Source organism: Eptatretus burgeri, chromosome 7 (genome assembly GCF_056783735.1).
Source record: "Eptatretus burgeri isolate ZD-2024b chromosome 7, Ebu_testis_v1, whole genome shotgun sequence".
Lineage (NCBI taxonomy): Eukaryota > Metazoa > Chordata > Myxini > Myxiniformes > Myxinidae > Eptatretus > Eptatretus burgeri.
In genome coordinates, this window is record NC_140967.1 from 15,880,041 (window position 1) to 15,898,606 (window position 18,566).

General features: G+C 43.1%; 1 protein-coding gene across 3 annotated transcripts in view; it reads right to left on the reverse strand.

Annotated features, from left to right (window-relative positions):
- Positions 1-18,566, reverse strand: part of LOC147022732 (leucine-rich repeat and fibronectin type III domain-containing protein 1-like) — a 250,562-nt gene that overhangs the window by 147,592 nt on the left and 84,404 nt on the right. For 2 of the 3 annotated variants that reach the window (XM_085887526.1, XM_085887528.1), the window contains one exon: positions 5,450-6,878. In XM_085887526.1, the coding sequence (XP_085743652.1) occupies positions 5,450-6,858 (1,409 nt within the window). In that variant the 5' untranslated portion in view covers positions 6,859-6,878. Of the gene's footprint in view, positions 1-5,449; positions 6,879-11,231; positions 11,300-18,566 lie in introns of all 3 variants that reach the window. The other variant, XM_085887527.1, reaches the window with a different exon arrangement.

Consider the following 18,566-nt stretch of genomic DNA (forward strand, 5'->3'; position numbering starts at 1 on the left):
GTTTGATTCCCAGTCTGGGCATGCAATATATATCATATCATATCATATATCATTGAGTAACTAATGATGCATTATAATCTCAGTGTGAGACAAAAGGAAGGGTAATTGATTTCAAATGCTGCTTTAATGTATCCCAGGCAAAAATAACATTCCTTTCCTGTCGGACTTCTCTGCAGACTACTGTAGTCTACGAGAGTCCAACTCTCATATGCTATAGTTCTAACTGTATCATTTTTGCCTGGGACGGTATCACTGTTCTGTCTATTTGCATTATTAATGGCGGCGGAGACATGTGAAAGAATTGTGCACTTTTTGATAAAATAATGAAAGCTCACAGCTTGTGAGAAATATGTTAAACATTTTCATTAACGGGGCCAAGCTGAAATAAAAATTGTGGCCACCTTCTTGGATTTCAAAACGGCTGTGCTTGTGTATCCGTATTGTTTGGGCTCGTGAGTCTGTCCAGTTGATTAATTATTTGTCACATCATGATGCATCATGTCATAAGACATTTGGAATGATAGTTTGCCTCATATGCTACAAGATCTCCAGCACCAAGTTTGGCAAGTAAATGAGAGTATTGCGATGAGAGAGCACGCCTGACAACAGGTGTATCCATGCGAAAAACGACAAATTTCGTGAAGTGAGCCTCGTGTGTCAATGCTGTCATAGGAGAAACTTGTTATTTTACTGGCTGATTTCCTGGAGAACGGGTCAATCACACTGGTATAATTCTTCCACCCATCCAAGCTGGCAACATCCACCTCTGTATATTTATGCTCCTGTGTTGATCCTCTGAATTGTGTATTTACTGGAGTTCAACATGCATATACCCATATGCTGGGTGGTTTGCCATTGTGTACTCCTACTCAACTCGTGTCCTCCAGCAATCCTTCACATCAGAGATTCTGCAATGCCATGTAATCTGGTTATAATGGTTAAAATGAAAGGCAAACAACATAAGCAACATGTTGTAAACGTCTTTGGCCAAAAAATAAGGCACTTGGACAAAAAAAAATGTTCGTTTGACGACTTCGACATTCTGTATGTTTCACAAGTGAAAATTTTATGAATGCTGTTATCGTAAATGGTGGCCATTTTAAAATCAAAAATGGCTGCCATGATCAGGCCATTTCAGCTTGGCTGCCTTCCTGAAAATGTTTGGTATGTTTATCTTGCCAAATTCCAAGCTTTTATCACAAAGTGCACAATTTACTCATACTCTGCCACATATGTGCCACCACTAAACTTGGACAATGGCAATAAGTGCATATAGTAAGTGTTTCCACACAAATCAATGACTCTCGAAAATTTATTTCTAATTGCAAGTGGCAGAGGAGAATTTTTGGAATGCGCATTAGTGTTGGCATTAAATTTGCTATATTTGCAGCACGTGCAAAAAACAATTCAATTTAAATTAGCTGTTATTGTTTTATACATGAGACAGAGACAACATGATAATGATTTGTCAAGAATGAGCTCCCTTGGGCTATTTTGGTGTTTTGAGAGCAAGGCAACGATGAAGGACTTAGTTATGCTTGGATTTATAAGTAAAGATCTCTAAAACATGGGAATCCTGAATTTATATGGTTAAAACTTCATATTATTCAAGGTTTTCAAAATCAGAACTTGGGATCACATGCTGACAAAAACAATGGGATTTCAAAAATAGATATTGTTCGTGTTAAGTAAAACTTGTGCTGGAATATTTTGACGTCCAAAATGTTGTCATCAGCTCCAAGGATAGGCTACTCTCACCAGGTTTCTATTAGAGCTCTTAATAAATCGGTGAATTGTTTGTAAGGCAATCGGTATTGGAGCAATCACATGATGTCCAATGCAATGAGCAGGTAAATCAATACGGTGGGTCATTGAAATAAACGTCCTTATTCATTTTCATTGGTGAAAATGAAAGGTTTTATCTGAACCTTGAATTCTGTATCTCTCCATCCGGCCAAAATGATTGCTTGGACATCACAAAGGCAGTCGCCATCATGGATTCATGGCATGTCAATGAGGGAGACAGAATCTTTGTGATGCCCATGTTCTATCTGGATGAAGCTAATGCAGCAATTTGGAGAATTTTGGTTGAATCTTACACAGCAGCCAATGGTGTAATATTTTGAAAAGCACTGTATAATCTTTATCATCCCAGCTATTAATGTTATCAGATAGTACGGCAGGCATACTCTCTGAAAGGATAGTGATGGATTGTCATTCATGGCTGTGAAGGATTTTCCTGTGGATGAGTGGATATAATTGTCATATAAGGGTTGTTAATATTTACCTCTTCCAGTGGATGGAGGTCATGTTTTCACCCGTTTGTTTGTCTGTGAGCAGGATGTCTCAAAATGTTATGGGACCGATTCAGATGAAACTTGGTGGACAGGTGAGGTGTGCAACAGTGACAAATTGATTAGGTTTTAGTGAAGATCTGGATCCAGATCAGGATACTACAATCTTTTGTGATTCTTCACCATTGAGAGATAGGGCCAGAAACGATATATAGCATGATATTTCACAAAAATATGGACGGATTCAGACAAAATTTAGTGGTCAAATTGGGTGTGTGATAAAGATGAACTGACTCAATGTTGGTGAAGATCCAGATCCGGATACTGGAATTTTTAAAAAAGATTCTTCACCATTGAGAGATAGTATCAAAAACCACATATAGAACAATATCTCAAAGAGTTATGTGTGGATTACGACAAAACTTGGTGGACAGGTTACTTAGGTGAAACGAACAAGCCAATTTGATTTTGGTTAACATCTGGACGCAGATCCCGCCGATCAGAGGGATACAAAACATAAACTGTTCAGCATAGCGGAGGCATTCGCTTTACCAAGTGCCATCCTCGTTGTCAGATGAGATTGATGGAGAATCATATAGGTGTGGTGGATGTGTCGATTAGGGGTGAAGTGTAATGTCGGGTATATGCAGTGCCATATTGATCAGAATAGTGGAGCATCACATCGTGGGGGATGGATTGTGAATATATGGGTTGTGGATCGTTATGAGCGGATGGAGCATCACATATGGTTTGTAGATTGTCCTGTCGAGATGGAGTGTCATATGGAGGTTGTAGGGTGTCAGATTGAGGTGATGAATTCTCATTTAGAGATTGTGGACAGTCATAGAGTGGTCCTACAATATCACCTGCAGTAATAGCCTGGTGTTGGCTTAGTTGTTAGGGTGGTGGCTTTGGATCCTAGGGCTTGGGATCTTAGGATCCTGAGTTCAAGCCCCGTTGGCCACTGAATTAAAATACACCAGGAGGTTGACTCAGCCTGTCATCCTTTCGAGGTCGGCAAAATGAGTACCAGTGTACTGGTAATGGGGACACTGCATCAACGGCATAGCCACGTCACAACCAATGATGCAACCAGCAGCCACAGGCTGCACTCGATTGAGAGAGAGAGACCTACAGTAATGTAGAAAACCGATTTCGTTTTTAGAATTGTACGGACAGTGAGTGAAGGGCTTGAAGGTGGACAAAGAATTTGCCTTCGAGAATTATTTAAGTAATCTTGTGATTTTTTCACAGAATCTTTATTTTTATTTCATAAATCTTTGGTGGATTCACATTTTTGCAGAGTTTTGTGATTTGAACAGGCCATTAATTTTGAGGTTATTCCCGGAAACATTATTCTTTCGAAAAAAAAAAAAATTGCAAATGCTCTCATCCGGTAATGGTAGGAAACCTTATTAAGGAACTGTAATACAACGGCTGGATATATTATGGGCTTGGCTGCTTAACGGCCATAACCAAAATAGCCTTTTAATAATGGCATCCTCTCTTGAACATTTCTCCAGATCTCATTTCTTACAGAAAGCCATTGTGGGGGAACAGATCATATGATGATTGATGTTGTGCCATCTACATATTATGTAAACAAAAATACGTCATTTTAACACCTGCCCAAACTCCAACCTCACCTTTGTAAGTTACAGACAGCAGAGTGGGGCAAAAAGCCCTCATCATCAGGAAAGATGGGGAAGTGGATGTATATATATATATATATATATATATATATATATATATATATATATATATATATATATATATATATATATATATATATACATATATATATATATGTATATATATGTATATATATATATATATATATATATATATATATATATATATATATATATATATATATATATATACATACATATATTATTCATACATCCTCCTTGTCCATATTCAGTTTAATGAACATTTTCCATTTGAAATTGCCATTACACTGCAAGACAGAGAGCCCTCTGATGTGGACTTTCACAATACCGAATCAAATTTGTCATCTTCATTTTGGCATCTTTCATCGACAGCAACATCTCGCCTCACCTCATGCAGCATTCACCACCCTCCACTCCGATTCATAACCAACCATGTTTTCTCATCTATCATCATACGAAAATACAGAATTTAGTGTCTGCCTGATGGTGATAAATTCGGTCATTACTTATCCAATCTCAACCAAACTTTGATAGGACGACAAAGGGTTACACGATGGAGGTTGTAGCGACTTGATTTGCCCCCCATCCCCAAGGGGGTTTTCCGCCTTGGGCGAAATCTGTGTTCAGGTGTAAATCCGTGTTAATATAGCTAATTGTGGCATCTTTCCAAGACTGCTTCTTCCAACAAAAGCAAGTACAACACTACTGATAATAGCATAATATTAATGTTATTACAAAACAATATTTATACCAATACCACTCCATCCTCCCTCCCGAAAGGATGTTTCCTCCTTGAACAAACGCTGTGTTAACATGAATAAATAGCTTATTGTGGTGTTTACGTGGGGCACTCTTACCAGAAGTATAAAATATTATAAAACACAAACACGTGTGATTACCTTTTTAAACAGTCGACACTGCCGTTTAACACTAAACTGAAAAGGGAGGAAACCTGACGTTCTTGAGGCATTATATGCTTATCGCGACCCCCACAGACTAACGGACCCGAGTCTATCTGCTGAAAGTCTATATACCCCAGAGAGGATAATAACATGACCCTTCCTGCCATCTCCATTGGGTGGGTGGACGAATATATTAAACTTGCACTTCCTTTTCTCCATTTCTATCACCTTCTTCAACATTCTTCTGCCCTCCTCTCCTTCAGTTCTCTCCCATGTATTCTTTTTCTAAATTGTGTTTTTCTTAATCACCCTCAGCCACTTTTTCCTGTGTAAATTATGTGTCGATGATTTCATATTGCACTGCAGAACCATTAGGCTAACTACACAATTCCATAAAATAGACAAAGGAGCTTCCAAACACAATAAAATTCATTATTAATGGTGTCCAACTCTACCAATATTAGTTTCCAAGGCAACCAGGGCCTCTCGAGGAATACCGAGCATGAAAAAAACAATTAAAATAATAAATATCATTGTAAAGGGAAAAGAGTGTAAATGTGAAAATGAAATGTGTCAGCACCTGTACATAAGCGTATCATCGGCAGAGCTGTTGTACTGCAGTTGGTACATTTTCACGTCCCATATAGTCTTTCCCACTGACCATTTGATTACAGCTGAGCTTGATGTCACACCAGTGGCCAGGACCCGTCGGTTCAGGAAAGCCTTGGTGTCCGAAGTGTTGGCAGCGGCTGCAGAAGCAGCGTGTACAGACTTGGCAGAGCCTGTAATGTCAGAAAGCCCCGGGTCGGGTTCCTGGGCACGATGCATGCTGTTGTTGTTCATGGGCACGTGTGGCAGGTGTATTATGCTCAGCCTGATGGATGCCGTTGCTTCACCTGCAGGATTGGAAGCAATGCATGTGAACTTGCCATCATCCCGAGTGGTCGTCACTAGGATGTCGAGGGTGCCGTTATCATAGATAAGCAAGCGTGTTGAGTTGGAAAGCACACGCTCGTCAGGTGCAGCCCAATGCACAAGTGGCTCAGGGTCACCAATGGCTCGGCAGCGAAAGGTCGCACGTTGCCCCTCGAGGATATTCAGGTAGGCCGTGTGGTGAGTGATGAGTGGTTTGTCACACACAAAATCATGTTCAGGGACAGACCAGAAGTATCGGGCAACAAGGTGTGATGGTGAGGCACAAGTTTCCAAGTTGCTCTCATGAGTTAGGCGCCGAAGCCAAAGCAACTCACAGTTGCAATGCAGGGGGTTACCACCAAACCTCAGAATGAGTGGCTGGTCGACATTCATTGAGGGGCTTGTTAAATGCTGAAGACGAGAGAAAAGTGGATCAGGTGGCAATTTTTGCAGCTTGTTGGACGTCATGTCAAGGCGTGCAAGCTTATGCAGGTGTGTGAAGGTGCCCGCAACAATATGGTCAATCATGTTGTGGTCCAGGCTGAGTGTGTGCAAGGCCGTCATTTTGGCAATGGCATCCCATGGCACATACACAAGGTTATTGTAAGCCAGATCTAGATCCTCGAGAGTCGTGAGGAAATAATCAAAGGCACCCTCGGAAACTTTATTCAGCTGGTTGTTGCTTATGATGAGGTGACGAAGGCTAGAAAGACCGTGGAACACATCATCAGCAATATTTGTCAGGCGGTTGTAGTCGAGGTGCATGAATGTGAGGCTTGTGAGGTCAGCGAAGGCGGTTGGTGTCACGTGGCTTATAGTATTCCGTGAAAGTGTCAGGTCGGCCAAGAGGCTCATATTAGCGAAGTCCTGCTTGCGTACTGTCGTAATGAAGTTGTCCCCTAGACGTAGTTCCACAGTCTGCCGATTGATGTTTGAGGGAACAAAAAGGAGCCCGATCTTTGCACAGACTGTACTGAGTGACGGAGAAAGATTTTGGCAACTACAGTGTGTTGGGCATTCCTGGGACTTCGCCATGAAACCAGCCAGCAAGATTGACAAAAACACGATTTCCATTGTACATCAGCTGAACGAATCTGTAAAACACAAGACGAGCACAGATATGAGTCGATTTGATGTGACATAGTAACTTATCAAAAAGAAAGCAGGCTAACAGGTCGATCATCCAATCCAATGTCCATCACTCCTTCCAGAGCATTGGTGCTGCAGAAGCAGTCTCTCGGCAGGGCATGCACTGGGTTGTTTGCCATTGCCTTTCATGACAGTGGTCAGAGTGCCAGTGCACAATGGTCAACTCTTCCAAAAGACACCATGACATCATTAAGGTCATGCATGAGATCTTTACAAAATAAAACGTGAGAACTGGAGCGAATGCTCCTGACAGACAACAGGATAACCAGCTTAATGCCTTGACACACTCCTTGATGAAACACCCTGTCTGCGAAGCACCAGGGTGGCAGTTTATAGTCAGGTTGGGAATCAAAGCTAGTCAAGATACCTCGTTAATGTGTACACCACCTTGGGGCTCCCATTTCAGCCCTCATCGACATATCGTGCTGGCATTTATACAAATCTTATCAAATTTGCTACATCGCACACAACAAATGAATACTACTAGATGATTAGCTCATCCACTTTGGAGAACAACACCTCATGGATCCATCACTTAAATGGACTTGTTAAAGCTTTAGTATAATCCATTTATACATTTGCATACAACTCAAGAACGTTTCTGAGCCTGACAAGCAACCTTGTACAAGACGCCACTCCATTAGGACAATGGTAACTCTTTTGTAAAAAGTAAGCAAGTTATCACCGGCATCCGAAACAAATTGTAAATTCCTGCCCAAACAATCTTACCAACACATACCCAGCAAGTGTGGCAAGTAGGCTGACTCCCCAAGACGAATTGAGGTAGGCCTTCATCCAGCAGTAGTGACGATGATAATGTGATAGCATGTGCAGAAGACAAAGTTTCAGAATAGGTTTGTGGGATTTTCAGAATGACAATATCCAAAGAAGCTTTTTGTAAAATGAAAGAGCTTATGAGAAAGAGGCCTGACAAACAGCTGAAGAAGCATTTGGTGGAATTGTTCACATATAGAGTGCGGTGTTGTACGTGTCTGAAACATGGATCTTGAGACGGGAAGACGTAAACTGAATGGAAGCTGTTTTGAGTCTGCGCGCACGAAGCAAAATGTGGGGTTAAGCAATTGGTTCACTTCTGTCTGTCTGTCTGTCTGTCCATCGACAAACGTCACTTTATGATCGAGGAACAAGTTCATTTGAATTGAGTGTTATATTTTGAACAGAATCGGAACGTGAATCAGAAAACAAACCTGGAGTTTAGCAGTACTTTGGCTCTGAATTTGTCCCGATCGGACATGTGCAGAGATGATAAAAAAAAATTTTTTAACTCTGCCTGCCTGCTTGACAGTCAAGGAAGATTGAAAATCATTCCAAACAGGAAAAGTAGTGTTTTTAAGGACGTCATAAGGGATACAAACAGGTACGAACGAAGAACTCATGTAACGCATTAAATAAGGTGGTGTAAAAACGCTGCATCAACGGCGGAAAAACTTACAGAATTTTGTGGTTCTACAACCATTAAAATCTTTATTTTATTTCAATATATGTATATATATATATATATATATATATATATATATATATATATATATATATATATATATATATATATATATATATATATATATATATATATATATATACACTTGAGCACTGCAAAACAGAAATCATGTTCTTGGCACTTTCAAAAACCTTCCAGTTGGCAGTACTTGAACAAAAGATTACAGCATTTTATGTCATCTCGAGTAATCAAATTTTCCGCTTGCAGACCCCCGCCCATGTCCTTGTTTTTCAAGACAGCACGGAGAAAGGTATTCCATGAACTCTCATGTTAATAATTTTTAGCTCACCTGGACTTTAGTCCAGTGAGTATGTGATCGAGCAATGTCCGTCGGTGAGTCAGAGATGCGCAGAGATGATAAAAAAATCAGTCCATAAACAGTCAGTCCATAAACACTTCAGTCATTATCGCTTGAACCAAACACGTGATCTTGATGAAACTTGGCCACATGCTTCATATCTGATGCCTAATGAAGGTTTATTTATTCACCAGATTAAAATATGCGTTCAAGATGAGGATGTCTGGGAAGGGGGGTTTGATCCCCCAAAATAAGCATTTGCTCTCTTCTCCGAAATGACACACACACAATTTTCAGGAAACTTGACCACAACCTTCATCATCCATGATGTACCAAAGTTTGTTGACGACATAAAAAAAATAATCAGTGTCTGATGCGGTCTAAGGGGGTTTGAGTGACTGTTGCTCCTGATCCAGGTGAGCTTCAGAACGCATGGTCCTATTTTTCCCTTCTCCCTCTCCCTTTCTCTGCCTCTCTGTCCTCTCCCTTTTTCCTTCTCTCCTATGATAAATACAGTGCTTTAATAGCTTAATGCCATGAAGGGTTATTCCCACCCCCACCATCCACCCCAATTCCTACTCGAAAAAAGAACATGGCAACTCTCCTATCCAAGAACTTTCCGATGATATTCCATCGACGAAATTATTGGTAATTGCCCTCCAGACAGACAGAGGTTTCGTCCTAATTTATAAAGAAGATATTATGTCTCTTCATCTTTAAAGGATTCAATTATTCCCACCTTCTAGTTTAGTCGACCTCGGCCAGGAATGTTTTGAGCCCAGGTCTTTCACGAACCAGCCGGCCATGCCTGATGTTCAACTGAAAGTGGTTTGCTGAAGAATTTGTACTTTGGGAGTCGTATGACATTACTTTTATGGTCCAGGATGCCGGCAATAATTCGCCTCTTCGTGAAAGACACCGTGGGATCTTTTACGTCCATCAACGACCGGAACCGGCAAATTGGTCCTCAGGCTCATGGAAAACATTGATGCCTCCCCCTGCATATGAAACATCAGGATGACAGTTTATAGCTGGCTTTGATTTGAACCCAGGCCAGATAGCTCAGAGACGAGTGTACATATTTCCAAACTAATCTGTCATCCCACAAAGGTAGGTGCTCATGAATACATAACATTACATTTATGTATTTTTTCCCTAATCGTATATACTTATATATTGAACAAAGAAAATGTTGACCTTTCTGATACGATGTTGTGCAAGTCGTTCCCACACAGAACTTTTTGAACGCTGCACTTAATTTACACAAATAAATAATAATTTCTTTTAATTTTGCCCGAAATAAAATCAGGTCAGGTATGGGAGCATGCGCCAGAGCAGCGCGTCGCTGCGTCCACTTTCTGGCGGTACTCCAGGGGCCTCCGTCTGGCCATCCCCCAGGCAGATGCCAGGCCCATCCCCATCTCCTTGAGATGCCGATCTCAAATAAAATCACAATCCTTTTAAAAAAAAACACCTTGTTGTTATTATTTCATATGCATCCTGTGGCTGCTGGTTGCATTATTCTCCAGAAGCACAGCTGTGCCACTGATGCAGTGGCCCTGTTACCAGTAAGGCTGGTACTCATTTTGCTGACCTCAGAAGAATGACAGGTTGAGTAACACACCTGGTTTTATTTCAACAACATGAACAGAGGCTTAAACCCAAGACGCTAAGATCTATAAACCAGCCATCTTGACCATTAAGTTAACACCAGGATACAAAACTAATTCAAAAATGGGTATAAATGTGTTGAATGTTCTGTCAAATGTGGCCACCAGTTTGTCACATGGATCAGCTTTGCCTCTGTTGTTAATCCTGCAGATTCCACCAATTAGAGATGTTGAGTTATCTATGCTGAAAGTTCCTTAATCACAGAATAAAACACAAGACTAATACATAGTTGGTATTGTAACAGATGTGGGGTTCAGGGTTCATCATGAGAGAGACTTCCAAAACTCTTCCCAGGCCTCCGGCCCTGTAGGCCTCCATACCGCAGATAAGTCCACGGCCCATCGGGTTGTCAAGCAACTATGGACACCGATTGATACTGCCAAACCTGGCAGGGTCCTTGCTCTAAAACGTGTGACATTCTCCGGTGGTTTGGCAATGCCAATTGGGGTACGTAGCCTCAGTGTACACCCATATATTTATTACGTACGGCCGAGAAGAACCGTGGATACGCACTTGCAAAATGCAGAGCCAATCAATGGGGCAGACTTCCCATCTATCTAGTCTTACACACTAAATCGAGCCAATAAAGGGAATGAGACAAAACTGGATGGGTTAGAAACAAACTGATTACCAAAATAAGCAAACAAATATTTACATACGCAATAAGTCATGAAAGGCACATACGCACAGGTACAGCAAACAATCAATAAAAGGCATAAAAGAACAGATTCTAACCCTTAGCGCTTATTCCACTTCTTCAATCTTTCCTTAATCCACTGCACACAAGATATAGCGTCAGCAGAATCATACCAAGGAAGTGTAGATGGGAAGAAAAGAAGATGGAGGTAGAGCAAGGCGTTGGTTCGGCCTTTGACACACTGTGGCACACGTTGATGGACATGTGCCCATCCCAAAACGGGAAGCAAATGAGGTATAAGGAGGGGTAAAGAAAGCAGAAAGGTGTAAATGCAGGTGAAACAAGTGGGCGATATATGCTTCGAGGAAAATGTGAGGTGCCGAGGTAAAGCCTCGCATGGAAGGGTCAAGAAACAAGTCACAAGCAGCTCTTTATAATTGTGATGCTCTTTGTAAGTCCAGCTAGATGAATTAGCAATTATTAGAGGGATATCAAGTGAAATAAGTGTAAGTCAGCATATAGCTATCTACCCACGCTAAGGGCATCCCAGCTCATTCAAACTCACGCTTTTGCCTCGTGCTCTATCAGTTGTTGCACCGTTCTACCAGCACTGTCTGGCGCAGCTCATCCTGACTTCAGTGCAACTGGTCCTGGCTTCAGGGCAGACTCCAACAGAAGTCTCCCATTCCTCAGCTTGAACAGTCAGGCAAGTTGTTTTGGGGTCTCCAGCATGTTGCAACAGCAGCAAACTCTCTGGCGTTCCACCTTTTAAGCAGCTTCAGCAGGGCGAAGACTTGGAAGATCGGAGTTCATGGGAGGTAGAGTTCCCGAGTGCAAAGGTCGTGGCTTGCCCTGTGATGCAGGACAACGCATTCTCATTGGTGCGCTCACCAGCCAATGCCTCCTTTTGCTGTCAATCATCAACGAGTCGAGTCTGCTTCTTTCTTAACTGGTTTTCCCACCCAGAATGTTGAAAAGGCAGGGAGATTGTTATTTCCTTCGTCATCTGAATTGTGGTTGTCTGTGGTGCTGTGTTTCAGAATGCGGTGATGTGTGATGCTGTACGAGAGGGTTAATAAAAGAAAGGGAACTTGCGAATAGCGGGTTGTACAAGTATATGTTGTTGTTGTTCGTCTTTCGGCTGCTTCCGTTAGGGGTCGCCACAGCGGATCATCCATTATGATCCGCATCCTGATTTGGCACAGGTTTTACGCCGGATGCCCTTCCTGACGCAACCCTGGTCGCCTCTTACGACACAGGGATAAGGATTGGGTTTCGCCATGATTCTGGGCTGCCCTACAACGTCTCATAGCGCGGCCCAGCGCAGAGCCCCCATCCTCAAGCGATCCTCAAACCCAAGCCTCCGAGTAGCCGGATTACAGGCGCACACCACTACGCCCGGGTCGGGTTGTACAAGTATATATACCCGATATATACTTGAAGAATGTCGAATGGTAATCAGGGAAAGACAGAACCAAATTGTACTGTGTGGTGCATGAAATGGCAACCACCGTATATGAAGGACGAATAAGAAGGGATTGAATGAACCATGAATAAAGGAGGAATAAAGAAAGAATAGCAGGGGTATATATAGGAGGAGGAAGAAGACCTAATAGAGCCCACACAATGCATATACAGTACCCCCATTTCCCTTAGACAACGGGGTGGAGGCATGTCTGAGCAAATATACTGAAGATACAACTAACTGGGGAACTCGTACGTGTCATGGATGTTCATCCACCTGGTGGTTCCATCACCATCATAGTATTATTCTTTATGGGAGGGATACCACGTGACTTGTATGGTAATATTTCTTGAGAATGGTTTCAAACTGTATTCTCTTCCAACTATGATGAACATCATCTCACAAGGATCCTCATGAATTTTGGGATCCAGTAAATGAAGGATACTTTTCAGTGTTTATCCAGTGGTAAGTTTTCTTGTTTTTTTTAGTGATTATTATGGCACTGTATTGTATGAAACTAATTATATTACCTCTACCATGAGCCTCGACTATGAAAAAAACATAATTTACTTCGTTGTTCGATTTTCCCCACTTTTTTTGGATTTGGACACAAGGTCAAGGCTTGTGGAAGAGTGAGAACACTGAATGATCAGGACTCAACAGAACAAAAGCATCCCCTTTTGATGAAACTCCCAAAATCCAGAATCGCTGTTCACCTCTACTCATTCGTTCCACTTTTTCCCCACCTGTGTCTTCCTGTTTGCAGATGGGAGAAACAGCAAGAACAGGGTTTAAAGACAAAATAGAGGGAGACTTGGACAAATAATGGGCGTGGGGAGGAATTAGGGGTAGGGGAGGACCGAGGATGCATGGGTTGGACAAGATTGATACAGAAGCAAATGTGCTGGAAGGAAAAACTGGAAATTTGAAAAAAGGTGGGGTTGGGGTTGAGGGGCATAGGGTGTGGTGGGAATTAAAGGAGAAGAAAAGATCATGGTTTTGGATTGGGGACGATCTGAGATGGTTTTGAACAACTGTCTTGAAGGCTTTGAGGGAATAATGAGATTGAAGAAGATGTGGAAGTTGATTCCTCAGGTGGGGAAAAAAGAGGGGAACAAATGAGGGGAAGTGAGCAGTGATCCTGGATTTTGGGAGTTTCACCAGAAGGGATTGAAAATGAACTGTGTGTGCCCTGCAAAAACCTCAGGGAGGCAAAGCACAGAAAGAGCAGTGGGTGCAAGACCAGAAACGAGTCGGCTGAAGACAGAGACCACCAACCTGTCTGTGATGGTGAAGTGATATGCCCATTGACTCAGGTTCATCATGGGACATGCCAATCATCTTTCCGGCTTTGATTTCCATGGTGTCAAGCTGGGCAAGATGTGAAGCAGGGGAGCCAGCCCAGAGGGGAGGGAGGGTACAAGCCCCTTGCCCTCATTCTTCCCCACATCCCTTATTTGTCCAAGTGCCTCCCCATTTTATCCCTTGAACATGCAGTTGGTGTGTTTCCCCCCTCTATTTATACCGTTCCATTTGTTCTGTTGTGTTCTAATCCATTCTGTGTTCTAACTCTTCCATGAGACTAGACTTTTATGGAAACAAAAAAAGTCAAATAAATTGCATTACAACAACAAGCATTGTGCATTAGATGATGAACTGAACTGCTTTTCTTAAAGAGTTGTGAAGATAGATGACCAAAAGACAAATAGCAATCACTTACAGCTCCAACTTACGGTGGAGCGATGTGAAGAATGCACTCGAGACAAAAAGTCACTTTGAAACTGTTTGCATTTCTTTAATAAACAAAAATATTGAACAATCACTTCTGGTAGAGATGACGAGGCTCCTTTTGGGACAATTCCATTACATCTCTCACAGCCGCTTTGACTTTGGAATGTCATCGCATGGAAATATTCCAATGAAGATCGATCACTCAGCAAAGGAGCTGGGGGCGTATACGGAGTCATGCCAAGTGAGCCCACAGCACAATAGGCCAGAGCAAAATGATGCCAACATGAGCTGTGCATGATTAATGGAATGCTATGATCCAAAGATAAATGAATACATGGCTTGAATTTTCTATCGAGGAGCAGACTTAAGAGCAGGATTTTTTGCATGAAAAAGAAATACAATGGCATGCAAGAATCATCAGCAAGTAAAAGGTATCCTGTGCCCTGTGAAACGTTTGGAAGAGATATTTCATCAAGTCGGGAAAAGATACAGCAGCCAACTTGTGTTTATTAAAATTACTCCAGCTTGAGGGGATATTTAATAATGGAGGAACCTGAGAGGTTAGGAAAGTTGGAATGCCTTCAATCTGAATGTTGGTTCTTTTTGAATTCACACGAGACATTTTGGTACAGTACAATTAAGTATGAAAAGTAACAGGATGTGTGCCAAAACAAAGTGCCATCAAAAGTGTTCACACGGGGTTGATAAAGGTTATTGCCATTAAAATATAATGGTGTCAAAATAAATGTCGAAAGACATTTTGTAGAATAAGCTATGTTTGCTTCACTTGCTGGATGATCTTGTTGACTTCATAGACATTTTTTAGAAATCGTTTTTTAAGCAAAGCCTTATTTCAGCCTGTTTATATTGTTGCGGTTCTACAAAACCACATGCCTCCAAGGCCAAGGCACCCAAATACAGTGATCCCCAGGCAATTATTTCATTAGTCTCCGTTCAGATAATCATCCCCTCATGTCTCGTGGGTTAACGGGACGAAGTGCATTATATGGGTCTCGTAGTTCGGTCCAGTAACTATTTCTAATTCATATTCTGATTCCTACACGAACCTTTTCCTTTTAGCCATAGTACAAAACAAGCATGCAAGCACACACATCGTTTAATACGCAATTGAAAATAAGAACACCACGATGCCTCCTGTGGCTTAAATCCACCACATCTCCACTACACACTATCCCGCCCATGCACGGGAATCGCGTGCCGTTACTTTGTTCAAATCTGCACGCCAAATCCAAACCGGAACCACACCTTACTTCGCACCTCGCTCACCAAACCTCACCACTTTGACCACAAACGCCTCCCGCACACAGGAAACATATTCCCGCACCCACTCATATCTCTGCATCGCGACAATTTGCCACTCTATTTTGCGGAGCACCGCATGAAGTCGGATTGTCCTCGGCACCATGCGATGCTTGACCATGCAACAGACGTTAACAGCTTGACCGCATCTCACCGGGGATGGCCAGGGTGAGCATCCGGAATTGATACAATTCTCATCCAGTCGCCAGACCACGGCAAGACCAAGGGCAATGAGGAGGGGTCGTGAGAAGGGCGATCCGGGAGTTTGGTTCGGGGCCAGGGTGTGCATTTTGGCGTATGAGGGGGCCCGTGGGGGGCGAGGAAAGTCCGCTGCCATCTGACATTCAGACTGCACTTGGAGCACGTACAGAGCTGGGGTGCTGGCTCGGGGAGCATGCCCGACATTAAATCAGGAATTCTGAGCCCTGCCGAAGCTGGTAGGCAACTGACGGTTTCCGGTCCCGAAGCCTGGCAGGGCATGGCTCGGGCCGCTGTGGCCTAATAGAAAAGCAGGATTCAGGCCACAGTGCATTGCTTTCTGGTCATCACCCCACCCTTCGCCCAGCCCCAGGGCTTATAAAAGGAGTAGCGCGGAGCCGTTAGAGTCTTTTTGCTTGCCTCTCTTCGCTCATTGCCCCTTGCCTCTTCCCTCTTGCCTTTGCTCACGATCTCGCTCTTCTCCAGAACACAATTGGTGTGTGATTGCTAGAACGTGCTTCTTCCTCTTTGATAGGCTGATCCAGGACGACTGCCACCTTTTGAGACTTTCTGCAGTACTGTCGACGTTCCTCCACCTCCGCGCAACCAGATAGACCAGTGTGGAGCCCATGTTCCCACGAGCCCTGGCAAAGTAATTAAGCAGGAGATAATGCGGCATATCACAAGGTGGGAACACTCAGGCGGAGCGTCCCACGGAGGTACACATTACACATGCAGACGTTTACACAGAAAGGTTCAGGATCTTTCTCTCTCTCTCTCTCTCTCTCTCTCTCTCTCTCTCTCTCTCTCTCTCTCTCTCTCTCTCTCTCTCTCTCTCTCTCTCTCTCTCTCTCTCTCTCTCTCTCTCTCTCTCTCTCTCTCTCTCTCTCTCTCTCTCTCTCTCTCTCTCTCTCTCTCTCTCTCTCTCTCTCTCTCTCTCTCTCTCTCTCTCTCTCTCTCTCTCTCTCTCTCTCTCTCTCTCTCTCTCTCTCTCTCTCTCTCTCTCTCTCTCTCTCTCTCTCTCTCTCTCTCTCTCTCTCTCTCTCTCTCTCTCTCTCTCTCTCTCTCTCTCTCTCTCTCTCTCCCCACCCCTCTATCCCATCTTCTTTGGATGCACAAGGAACATCATTACTGACTCGCAATCCCATCTTCCTCTCGCACGACACCGCACCCCCCACATTGCACAAGACCACACCTCCCACTCCCGCACCTTAGACACAACCAGTATTTCTCCCACCTACCTCTCCCTAAGCCTTCTGGGTTGCATTGGTTTATCAACCGCACCAGGTATTAAGAGGTCATTTATCCTCACCTGCTTTCTTTCTCTCTGGTAATCTAATCTTCCATGTGTGTGTGTGTGTGCGTGTGTGTGTGTGTGTGTGTGTGTGTGTGTGTGTGTGTGTGTGTGTGTGTGTGTGTGTGTGTGTGTGTGTGTGTGTGTGTGTGTGTGTGTGTGTGTGTGTGTGTGTGTGAGATGGCGCCTATCCGAACATAAATTAAGATTGTAGAAGATATAACGGGATAATATGCTCTGTGTCTGCTGTTGAAAGATTGCTTGTCTTCTGTCGTACCCCCCAAATTCCTTGCTATCCCCTGCTGTACATAAAAATAAACCCCATTCAATGTGCCACATACCTTTCATCACTTGATTGTAAACATATGCTTTGTGTCGAAATGTTCCCAGCTCGTTTTTGTGTTTTCTTCCATTGGTCCAGCACGGCTCGCACCGTCATTTAGCCGGAACGCTATCCCCCAATGATCTGTTTCCTTGCCAGTACGTGCTTGGCAGTCCTGTTCGGCTGCATCTGATCTGTTAAGGTAATCCGATTTGAGCAAGTGCATACCGAGAGCGTGTCCTCTGGTTATTAGATCACGTAACCTTTCGGTAAATGGTATTCATTTGACGGAAGACCCCAAATCACGTGGTCGAGTTATTGGCGTTCATGGTTGATTAACGACCCGCAGCGTCACAAAGTTATTTGTGTGTGACAGCCTGCAATTCCAGAGTGTCTGGTGGGAACTCGAGGTAGTTCACCCCTCGTCGTCTTCGCCCCCCGACCCCGGGTCTGCAACAATATAATTCAATAAGATGTGTTGCTGGTAGGGTAGCAAAAAGCTGAAACATAGAAACATCGTCACTAACGGGGGAATGACTGAGCATGGGGGACCAATTTATAGTATGAGGGAGCAATCTACAGCTTCTTCTTTCTTCTTCTTCTGAAGATCTACAGCATAGATCTACAATCTACAGCATGGATCCGAAATGGCGGGCGTAATCTATGGCATGGCGGACCGATCTACGGCATGGCGGACCAATCTGTGGCACGGCAGACTGATCTCCAGCATGGCGGACTGATCTACGGCATGGTGGACTGATCCACGGCACGGTGGACCAATCTACGGCACGGCCGACCAATTTAAGGCACAGGGGATTGATCTACAGCAATTATGAGTGACCTATAGAGTGTTGGGTTGGAGGGGGGGGATGTAATGCTGGCTTGCTTCAGAGCTGAGTGCATGGTTGTGCAACTGATGCATGACCGCTTGGAGGTTTGCACAATTATTTTTGTTGGCCACGATCTTGGTTATAATTGGCATTATTTACCTCCAAGTAATACTGTATTTCCATGTTTACCTCCAAGTAATACTGTATTTCCATAGTTGAGATGGTGATTTAGCTGTTCAAGTAGATGAGGTTGCTTCCTTTGATTAAAAACAACATGCCCTGAGTGGAGGAAATTTCGCAATACCAAAATAATAGATGCTTTAAATACCAATGTGGGGATGAGTGAAG